The sequence below is a fragment of the Tubulanus polymorphus genome, chromosome 7 (assembly GCF_964204645.1).
Source record: "Tubulanus polymorphus chromosome 7, tnTubPoly1.2, whole genome shotgun sequence".
Classification (NCBI taxonomy): domain Eukaryota; kingdom Metazoa; phylum Nemertea; class Palaeonemertea; order Tubulaniformes; family Tubulanidae; genus Tubulanus; species Tubulanus polymorphus.
In genome coordinates, this window is record NC_134031.1 from 13301656 (window position 1) to 13313950 (window position 12295).

General features: G+C 33.1%; 2 protein-coding genes across 4 annotated transcripts in view; both read left to right on the plus strand.

Annotated features, from left to right (window-relative positions):
• Nucleotides 1–12295, plus strand: part of LOC141909360 (pre-mRNA-splicing factor ATP-dependent RNA helicase DHX16-like) — a 415810-nt gene that overhangs the window by 206558 nt on the left and 196957 nt on the right. The gene's annotated exons all lie outside the window — the stretch shown is intronic.
• The window catches only part of LOC141909167 (uncharacterized), a 31752-nt gene continuing 25720 nt past the window's right edge, over nt 6264–12295 (plus strand). Inside the window, exon 1 of the mRNA XM_074799552.1 lies at nt 6264–6318. Coding sequence (XP_074655653.1) covers nt 6308–6318 — 11 coding nt within the window. The 5' untranslated portion in view covers nt 6264–6307. The remainder of the gene's footprint in view (nt 6319–12295) is intronic.

Genomic DNA, 12295 nt, shown 5'->3' on the forward strand with positions numbered 1-12295 from the left:
GCGAAATAATTTAGGGTGGACCAGGCTGTGAACTTCGGCCGATAGAAGAGGATATACAGAAAGTCGAAAATGTGTCTGAAATTCTATTGAAAGAAATAGATAAGGATTTAAATCAAGATGGTGTCAAAAGAATTGCTGCAAGTTATGCTTTGGTGTTAGCCTACTATTTGCCAAAAAGGCGAGTCCCCCATTTCCTGTGGAAATCTTTAATATAGCAATTCAAAACAGTTTTTAGCCCACTTGGGACTTAAGCCACAACGGGCTATATTGCGTTCACTTTGCGTCCGTCGTCCGTCCGTTCGTACATCCACAGACAGGATCCAGTTATTTTGGGAAGTTTTAAAGACACTTCAATGTAATGTCTTGATATTTGGAGACACTTTGATCAGTTACCTTGATATTTCCCCCGAAAGGACCCATCGGCATGAGAAAAATTGGGTCGAACGGACTCAAGATGGCCGTCCTATGACCTTTTTGTGACCAAAAATGTCAATTTTGACCCAAATTCTGAGTCTTGTAGCTTCCTTCTGGTTTGCCATTTGTCATGCAATTTGCGACGGGTATTCTTTGGAAAGGGATTTTTAATAACGTAGATGCGTTTTTTTTATCAGCCAATTATGATGCAGTCGGCGGCCATCTTGGTGTCATCAGTACTCATTCGTTGTTGGAAAAAGGAAGGTTTTTCCACATCATATTGAAACCTAAGCATATTTTTTTAGCACAAGTTGTAGCTCATGACATGGTCTATGAATGTAGTGATTTCCAAGGTCATTAGTTATTCTATATGGTCACCAGGGGGCATTGAATAGTAGAATAACTCAGTAGTACTTCCATATTACATCGATACCTAGGCATATTTTGTTATCACAATCAATTACAAAAATTCGTAGCTGCTGATATGTTCTATGCTTGTGGTGATTTTCGAGGTCATTGTCCTTTTGTGATCACCAGGAGGCGTTGAATATTGAAATTGTTGTAGTGTTTTAGCATTTGAAACCACTTCCAAGTGGCAATGGTGTCCCTGGACCCCCAGTTCAATCTTTCTTTCAAGAATAGTTTAAGGATGCCATAGAGATTGACGAAGGCGTACGTCCCTTTGGGCTGACAGAGATTTATCTAAGTGTTTAGTACGTACGTCACATATCCGAAGTAAAAATCGGAAAGTTACCTTCGGTGTAACTACAATTTATATAAAAAGAGAAATGATATCACAAAATAATAAACCTGTAAAGATATCATTACAACCACAGATCTAATAGGCTAATAATTAGAGCTCATATGATACGAAACAGAGTAAATCTTACCTAAAAAGAGGTACACTTCTAATAATCGAAATCGAAAGTTGCAGAACCTGGAAGCTACACTTTCTCTCACAGAGATGGCTGCAGCACGTGATTGGTGAATCCGGGTCATAATACCTCCGCCCAAAATACCTCCACCCAAAATACCTCCACCCAAATATCCCACACCCAGAATCCCTCCACCCAGAATACCCTCATATGTGTCCAAAATACCTCCAGGCTCTAGATCCAAAAATTAAGTAATACAATTTTAAGTAATACAATATTTTGTCCCCCCAAGGTTAGAATTTGCAGGTCATACTCATTGTTGATATAAACCAAAGTTCTTTAGTTTAAAGTAGTTAATTGGGCAAAACAAAGTAAAATGTATTTAAGTGTGTTGTTAGAAGAGCATTGTTGCAGTTAAATGGATATGAACTGAATGCAGTGTGTATACCGAAATGTAGTTCATTGTTTTCTTAGATTATAGGAATAATTAATATTCTATAATCTAAATATTGAATTGTTTCCTATATTGTTTCCAGAGAAATCTAGAAGATTAAATGTTGCCGGGCTGTTTATTCGGCGGTATAATTGATAGCCTCCGTTCGGTGCTGCCATCTTCATGGTCTGCATATAGTTTGAAGTCTTGGCGGGAACAGTGTTAGTTTGTTGGCGGTCGCCTTCCAGGCAACCACTCTGTGAAATATATGTTGATGTGATTTACACTGTTCCCGCAGGTAAGAAAGCTTCGTATGATTCTGACTTAATTATTTAGCATGTGTAATATTTATTGGTTAGTTTGTTGGCGGTCGCCTTCCAGGCAACCACTCTGTGAAATATATGTTGATGTGATTTACACTGTTCCCGCAGGTCTTTCGTTGTTGTTTAATGTTGGTTGGTGGAGTGGACCTCCGGACAGACGAGGCATATACAGGATTTACAAGAAAGCCCCGTCACATTTGGCACCCTCGCTGGGATTGGGAAGGTCATCACTACACCGGAAGATACGTGGATCTACAATTTGCGTTTGGAAAGCGCGGGAACGTCTAGTGCGGTGAAATCGCGATCCGCAGAATAGTGCGGAGATTTTGTCGAATCTAAATTGGGTACACCGGTTGAGATATATGTATAGTGTTAAATTGTGATCCGGAGTTCTGGAATTCGATGCAGTTTGAAATTGGAAAATATTGTTTCTATCGCTGCGGTTGGATCGTCGAGCAACGGATCGGAGCTCGAGTCGTTGTTGATATTGACACGGTGACAATAGGATCGCTCAGTCGTATTCGAATCGTCGCACGGTGTATTTTTGTCGTGTTTCTTGTGCCGTGTTAAGCTGATATTTGCGAATTAAATTCAGCCGGCGTGAAATAAAATAATCCTTTTCTGACTCTTTTGTCAGGTTGCTGGAGCAGTGCGCGTTCGTCGTGACAGGTGAAAACTCTTAAATTCTGCTCATTGATATAAGTTTTGCTTTATTCAGTTGATTTCCAATTCTACGCTGGGTTTCAGTGTGATTTCAATTTATTTTGCTTTTTGTTCGCTTGATTGCGGAAGTCGCAAAGCGGTGGCTGAATGCTTATTTTTGTGCCAGATAGCTAGAAAACGGAGCGTTAATTGCTCGTTTATTCGTCTATTTATTATTCATTTATTTATTTATTTATTATCATTATTTTGTTTTTTGTTTTTTGTTTTTGTTTTTTTTTTGCTTGCTTATTTGTTGTGATTGTTCGCATTGATTTTTGCACGTGCATCTTGTGATTAAAGACAAGTTTCTATTTTGCTTTTCTTTTGTGTGCATGTAAACTGAGGAATCAGTTATTCAGTGTATTAATTTTATGTTTAATTGTTCTGGGTACTGGAAACAGGTAGTTTTGGTTGTATGTTACGTACCTGTATTATTTACGTGGTGTTGTTGCTTATGAAGTACTTGAAAATGGCATTTCACGAGAAGGTAGTTATTTCGGGGATAGGGTCTCATTATACGGCAAATGATATAAGGGTAGCTTTCCAGAGTTTCCCCGTGGTAGCTGTACACGGCTCAGCGGTAGAGGGGTTTTATGTGCTTTTTCCTTCCGGATGCGTGGCGAGCCAAGCGATGGCATTTTTTCAATTCGCAAGCGCAAAGTACCAACCTTGAGCAGGGGGAGCTATGTGTGCGGCTTTTGCAAAAAGAGAACAAGAAAAGTTTCTTTTTCGTGTTTTTAATGGGGTAGAAGATGGGGAACTACGTCAGGTGACGGTTGAGGAAAATGAAAATAAACCTGATTTTAAAAATGACGTGACTTTTAACACGGTTTATAAAGCTTTTGGAGAATTGGACGAGGAGGACCAGCAGCGTCTAGTTCATGAGCTGATTAGCAGGGGAAAGTCCTCCCAACCTTGTAACCTTCGAAGTTCTACTCCAGTTAAGCAGCCGCTTCCCGGTTTGTCTTTTAATTTACAGCCACAACGGGTCGAGAAAACTTTCGCCATTCAAGCGCCCAGGTTAGGTACTTTTTCTGGCGAGAGTGTCTCCAAAGGAGACCTTACCTTTAGGCAGTGGAAGCTTGAGGTTCAAGCGCTGCTACGAGACGAAAGTTATGGTCAGGGTTCGATTCTTCAAGCCATGCGCAGATCCCTCAGAGGGGATGCTGCGGCTGTTCTGTTTAATTGTGGTCCGAACGCGGATGTATCCACCATTCTAGAGAGGATGGCTCTTGTTTTTGGGGAAATCTTTTCGGTAGAGGAAGGCTTAGCCCAGTTTTATATGATGTCGCAGAAGGCGGACGAGTCAGTGGCTCAGTGGTCTTGTAGGCTTGAGGATGTAGCTGCTCGTGTCCGTGGTCTGCCAGGAGGAGCGGGCGCTGTCGGTTCCGAGACACTCCGTGGTCAGTTTTGGCGTGGTCTCCGTAATGGAATGGTGCGCATGGGAACACGCTTTCTCTTTTATTCCAACGCGACCTATTACGAGATCGTAACAGAGGCTAGAAAGATTGAAGGGGAAACGGAACGGAGAGATTTCAAGTCTGTGGTGCCTCCGAAAAAACTTATGAATTCTCAAGTGTCTTCTAAAGACACACCCGGTCACTCTGGGGATCCCGCCTCCTCGTGGGAAAGGCGTTTTGATCAGGTGATGAAGCGGATGGCCGCTATCGAGGCTAAATTGGAGAACCGTCCTAGGTTGTGGGTCCCTCCTCCAAGACCTCCCTTTAGGAGTCAGGTAGGGCAGCGCTACGGAGGAGCTTCTTCGTTTGGGTTTCGTCCAAGGCTGCCCACACCTTCGCAGCGGACGTGTTTTTCCTGTGGCGGCGTTGGGCATATCCGTCGCGTATGTCCGAGTAGAAACATGGATAACAGGCCTTTGTCAGCCGGTAACGGTAGTTCGGGTGATAGAGATGGTCTCTCTAATAGAGATGACAGTCTCTCTGGTAATAACAGCTCGTATGACCCAAAAGAGAAAGTGTCCGTTTCGAGGGGCGGACGCGTGACACGTCGGTATTAGGGAACAGCCCTCAAACGAATATATCTTATCGCGTCGTTGGTAGAGCCAATCTCTCGACAGTTTCATTGGATGGGGTACCTTGTTATGCTTTAATTGACAGCGGGTCACAAGTGTCCACGGTTTCGAGGAAGTTTGTCGAGGTTTACATGCCCGAAGTCCCTGTGCAGCCAGTAGCTGATTTTCTTGAGGTAACGACCGCGGGTGGTGCGGCCCTGCCATATTCCGGTTATGTCGTTGCTCGGTTGCAAGCAGCCGATTTGGATATGGAAATCCCTATGCTTGTTGTTGAGAGTACCGACTACCATGAGAAGGTACCTGCTTTGATTGGCACCAATGTGCTGGACCGGGTCAAGGATTTTTCGACCTTGTCGGCGGCCTGGGCTGCAGCGGACCCTATACGTTGTAACAACATTTCCGAATCGGTAAAATTGACTAAGGCAGTCTCCGTGAGTAATTAGGAAAGTAGGCTTTCAGATCAGAGGACGAGAGGACGAGACACCACTCATCACCACAAGTAATTTTTTTTCCTTATAAATGGAAGAGAATAAGACAGAACAAATTGATGTTAATGAAAATCAATATCATTGTCCATATTGTAAAAAATACATTGATAAATCAAATAAACCTTACATGGAAAATGTTAGAAATTATATTGATTCACTAGAAATAAAAGATACAATTGAAATTTTAGAAATATTACGCAGTAAAATTGTGACACACATAAACAGTGAGTGCGCGTAACAACAGCTGCGCGTGTGTTAACTGTACCTGGATAAATAGATGCTGTGAGGCTTGGGTGAGAACGGTTAATAGCGTGTTTGTTATATACAGGGGAAGTAATCCCCACTCATCACCACAAGTAATTTGTTTTCCTTATAAATGGGAGATAGAAAAGCATTCTTAGCAACAATAAATAACAGAATAAAACCAGCAAAAAAACAATTTGAAATAAAAAAGTTAGTTGATGTTACAAAAGAAATTGAACATAAAATATTGAAATTAGAAAAGATAAAAACTAAATATGGAGAGAAAGTATCAGCTAATTTAAGCTACTGTAATGTTAGTACATCACGAGAATTTAAAGTGTTTTTACCCGATAAATGGGTTTCATTGAGTACAGAGGAATTGAAAGATTTAGTAGGATTTAAAATAATATATCATGGGAAAAATGAAGACGGTCATCATGATTTAGAAATTGTTGATTGAATAGAAAATAAAAATAATGAATATCTAGAATCCAAAATGACCTTAGTCGTTTTATAAACAACTACAATCATACAGTACATCTGTTACATGTTATTATAAGAGAGTGCTTCATTTGAATATTGATCGATCAAACAGGTGTTGCACAACGTTGTTGTTATATTGGATAGCTAGCAGTTTTATAATAAGCACGTAGTACATACAACACACACAAACCAGTTAGCCGGCATTGAACTACCACGTTTTCATTGGTTTCTGAAAGCGAGGTTTATTTAAATTAGCTCGGCCGTGACGACAGGAGGATAGTCATCATTCTCTCGTGATTAAAAGGAATATTTCAATGTTTTTACGGTAAGTTTTAGCAAAATTGCCCTATCGTCGACCTATAGAGTTTTCAGGGGATAAGCATCCCATTATTGAAAGGCGCCACGGGACGCTTATCCCCCGTCATTTCTACTTACACCCCCGGAGACCCACGTCAACCGGGATCTCCTTCAATGATTGGTAGAAATCACATTATATTAAAGGCGCCTAATGTAATTTCTACCAATCTCGAAATTCGAAACCGAAGGAGAAACCCGGAGAGTGGACGAAGGTGCATTTTCAAAATGCCTCTGCTGGCCAGAGCTACTCCAGTGGTTGAATGAATTGCCTTATATACTTAGCTAAAACACCTAAGTAAATGTTGTTGGTGCTAAAAAAATATGTGAAATTTGAAATTATAAATTATTCCGAATGAAAAGAATGTAAGAATGAAAACTGATCAATGAATTATGTATTTTTAACTTAATTATGATATAATTTTTAATCAAATTAGTAATCAATTACTATGTTAATTGATTAACAAATTCAAATTCAAATATTCATTTTAGCATACTCAGTGCTGCCATCTTTCAATTTAAGAAAAAACTAATAATAAGAAACGACTGTAATACAATATTCAAATAAAAACAAAATAAATTAATAAAAATAATGAATATCTAGAATCCGAAATGACTTATCTGGACAATTTAATTGCTCCACATAGATAGACAAAAGTAGTGAGATGGTGCCGTACGGCTCCCACATGGTGATATTCAATTATTTTTTTTGCTTTTTTTCTAAAATATTAATCCATTTTTTTTATTATCAATTTTGGAATTTCAGAAGTACTTTCATTTTTGATAGCAGTTGGTTCAGAATTACTAATATCATGAATTTTATTTGATTTCTTATACCAATTACACCCAATCAAAATGAATACAATTACAAATCCAACTCTAAAATATAGATATTTATCAAATATTCTATTATCAGAAGGAGTAGAAATAACAATATTTTCACCATTTTTATTAACATTTTTATTACTTATTTTTTCTTTTACAGCTTTTTTATATTCTTGTGATTTAATTCTAATTGCCGAGACCATTCAATTTGTTTCTGAGTTCTCGGTTTTTTCTTCACAGTTAATTCCTTCACTTCTTTCACCTCGCTCATTTATTATAGAAATATTTTTACTTTCAATATTTGAAAATGTTATAACCCCGGTTGATAATAATGTCATAAATCCACCTAATTGAAATGATAAATATCCAATCCATTTATTTAATTCAGTCATAACTAAATAGTCATTTTTTAAATCGGAATATAATCTATTTTCATTTTCAATTGGTAGTATATAATTACATAATTTACTATAACCTTTTACTACATTTTCTGATATCGCGTCATTAATTTTAGCTGTTCTCGCGGCTTCATAAATCTTAAATAATCTAATAATTTCAACTGATTTCATTGTATCTAATTCATTATAAGTTAAATTTTTATCAACAAATTTTTTACATTTTCCAGATGCTATTAATATTTCTAATTGATGTTTACAATAAAGATAATATTCATAATTATTATTTGTTGTAACATTATTTAAAGCACCATCATCTGGAGTTAATTTTGTTTCTGTTATTCCTAAATCATCTAAAGTTTTTTCAATTGGAACATCACCATTTTTAGATTTTATTTTGTTTTTCACCTCCCATTTATATAACAAAAAAATTAATTGTGTGATGTTGCAACTAGAATTTAACTAGAATGTAACTAGAATTCAACTAGATTAACAAGCTAGTTGAAATATTGTTGTTTTTGTTTATTTCTAGTTAAATCTAGTTGATTTTTGTTTCAACTACTAACAACTAGAATTCAACTAGAATGTAACTAGAATTAAACTAGATTAACAAGCTAGTTAAAATATTGTTAAATCTATTTGATTTTTGTTACAAATACCAATAACTAGAATTCAACGAGATTAACAAACTAATTGAATTTAAATAAATTCATATTTAAATGGGTGTTGTAATCTAAATAGTAATTTTGATCTTTTAATATTTTTCAACTTATCCATATATTCATTATGTAAATCATGTGGAATAATATCATTTTCCTCAAGTGCATTTTTCATCGATTTTCTATCTTTATTGTAGAATAAAACTAGAAATCTAATGTTTTCTCTAAAGTCTTTAACAATTGAATTATATTTTTGATTTAAAACCCAAGTTGTTATCCCAAAATGTCTCCCAGAGAAAGCTAAATAGCATAACTCACTTTCTCTAACTTTTGAATCATGTAGATTAGCACAATCATCTATAATGAATAATGTATTTGATCCTTTATAAATATCAATTGCTATTTTAATACAATTATCTAAATTTTCTTTTACTGTTTTAGGATCTAATATAATAAATTTATTATTCCTAGTAATATTTCTATCATAAGTTTGATTAAATTCATATGTTGGGCAAAATAATACTATATTATCAAAATAGTTTTCATAAACAGGTTCTAATAAATTTAATATAAAATAAGTTTTTCCACAATTTGTTACACCAGAAATTAACATATTATGAGGCTCAAATATGAATAATTCCTTATTCATTTATATATTTTTAATTTTACTTGATAATATCCATTCATTGAATTTATCTGGCCATCCAACCCATTTTACCAAAGAATATTTTTTTCTTTTAATAGTTTTTGTTTTTAATACTTTTTCAATTTTATATTCTTGTTCTAGATTTTCAGTAGTTAAACTTAATTCTTCTTCGTAAAAGTAGCCATCAACTTCTTCACAATCTAAATCTTCTAATTTATAGACATATACATTTATATCATATCCCTCTATCAATTTTGGTAAAACATCAATCCATTTAAAAGTATTATTTGCTGTAAAATATTTCCACATTCTTGTTCTTAATGTTCTATTAAATCGTTCAACAACTGCTGCTTTTTTATCCGATTTTGTTGAAAAATATTCAATATTATGATTATCTAAGAGTTCATGAACAAGTGAATTATCAAACTCTTTTCCATCATCAAATTGTATTTTTTCTGGTTTTAGTTTATCATCCGAAAGAAATTTTCTTAAAACATTTGATGTTTGTACAGCATCTTTTCTATAAAGTGGGAAACTCCATACATAACGACTAAAAATATCAATTATATTCAATAACCACCAATAATCATCATTATCTTTCTTAACATTTTTCATATCAATTAAATCTCCTTGCCACTGTTGATCTACATAACTTACCATAGTTTAACGAGTTTTATATTTTCTAACAATTTTTTTATGTGTTGTGTATGTTGGTTGTTCTAACATAAATTCATTTATATCTTTATATTTAACTAAATTTTGTGGGGTTATCTTATCTAATTTATCTTGTTTTACTTTACGCCATATATTTTTAGTAGAAGAATAAGCAACCGAACTCTCAGGGTTGTAATATAAATTTCTTAAATATTGTTCTTTAGTATTAGGAGTTTTTTTACCACCCATTTATATATCCTTAATTTTAACTTTATATTTCTAATATTGAATACTATCTAATTGTGAATTTACAATATTTAATTGCGCGTCAGATATAATATAAATATGCATTTTAAAATTTAAGCTTCCTTTTTTCTTTTTCATGAATAATTGTATTCCATCTTTAGTGTTCTGTAGTTTTTTCCCAGAACCATGTAATGAATTATCCTCTGTTGTTCTAAAATCTAACCATAATGCATATTTATTGCCGGTATAATAATCAATTTGATTAATATTACAATTTTCAAATGATTTTACTTTTTCATTCATAAAATGTTTTCTAATTTCTGGCCATTGATCAATCATTCTCATTCCTTGGCAAAATATTTTATTTGCTATTCCTTCGATAGTTATTTCTACTTTTGTTATTTCAGGATTATAATAATTATCTACCTTTATTGCACCATTAGAATATGTTGCAATGGTAAAAAATATTAATATACCTTTAATAGATCTTCTTGGGAAGTTAATATTCTCATTAATTATTTCATCATTTGCATTAATAGTTACGGTTTTAAATTTATCAATATAATCATATAATAATGAAAATCCTTGATTGTATTGAGTTTGAATTATACTTGAAATATTTTCATCAGTTACTGTATCATATTCTAAACATATATTCGATAATTTATAACTCATATCTTTAACAACGCTAGATAATACAATTTCATTTACAGGAGCAAATGTTATCTCAAATATAATATCTTCTTGAATTGCGTATTTATATAAAGGTGCATTATTATTTATCAATTCAAAATCTAATGGAATTTTATATTTGCTTCCATAAATCTTTTTAATCAAATTATCTGTGGCACGAGTTACTATTACGTCATTAGCTCCTGATCTTAATTTATTATGGTTTTCCGATTGGATGCCTTGAAATATCATATTATTTCTATTTTCTTTAGTTAACCATAAATCTTTATAATGCATAAATGAATTATAATCATCTAATGAGAAAACTGTTTCCGGACCAATCTTTATAGTTAATTTTTTAATCAAATATCTTCCAACATTATCAACAACATAATTGTTATCATATACCAGTTACTTTTATATTGGCTGATAAATAAATACTATTTGGAACATAAAAAGTATTTTGTGTTAACCTAGGAATTCTAACATATAAAGTTTCATCGGGATTAATATTTGAAGGGTTATGAGTAATTATATGATATGATCTTTCTGCTTTAATAGCATTAGATATTCTAGAAATCTTAGAAGGACTTATATAACTCCCACTCATTTATTAAACAAAAAAATTAATTATTTATTTTTTATTATTTTTTTCTTGATATCTTTTTGATATCATATTTACTAACCCAAAAAGAATAGCACTTACAACTGTGATTAAAAATAAAATAATATGTTCAGCAGCAAAGTTAAGAATATTACCTGCAGATTTCAATATAAAACCAACAATTGATGCAATAACTCCAGGTAAAGCTGCAGCAGATTTTTTAGATAGTTCCCATAAATATTTTGCTAATTTCTTTAAACCATCCTTAACTTTATCTTGTATAGAATTATTGCCTGGAGGTTTATCTGGTTTATTGGGAGTGGGAGTAGGAGTAGATTTTAAAGCATTTGATATAGCTAAACCTATTGTTGTAAATACCATAGTTACAGATGTTAGAATTGAAAGAATTGTTATTCCTTCTAACTTAAATAATAATTTTATTCTGTCTTTTAATGATATTTTAGAATTTGGTTTTATCAACAAATCTTTAAAAATAACTTTTCATCTATTAATATTATAATCATATGATTTTAATAATGTATCTCTTTCTTCTTTTTGTAATTCTTTGTTATATTTTAAATCATCTATTTCTTTTTCTAAACGTAATTCTTTTTGTCTATATTCTATTTCATCAATTACTTGATGATCTAAATCAGACTTTAATTGTTCTATTTCTTTATTTTTATCAGTTAATTCTTTTTCTAAAGTTCTAATTTTTTGATCTCTTATACTTTTATTATGTGCAATTTTATCAGCTTCATTTCTTATACTAATAATTTCTCTAATTGCTTCATCAGAAAATATATTTAAATCTTCTAATTGTTGATCTGTTGCATCAAGTAATCCATTCGGTAAAAGTTTTTCAGTTTGAACTTCGTTTGATTTAATTTTACTAGTTTTGGAAGTTTTATTCTGTTCAGAAGTTGTTTCTATTTCCGATTTCTTTTTGATTATTTTAAATAAGTCATCAATTCTTTGTTTAAATACTCTTATATTATTATCTCTTTCTTCTTGTGTTACATTTTCTATTTCATTACTATTTCTTATTCTCTTAATTCTTTCTGTTTCTAAATTTTTCAAAGTTGATTCCGCTAATATTTTACTTTGTCTTGTCCTTTGATTAGTGATATCAATATAATAATCACCATCCAAATGATAATAATATTTACCATCTAAAAACTTTAACTCTTGTGCTAAAATTCTGGTGTCTCTAAAATTTATATTATATTCAGATCTTTCAAATATAT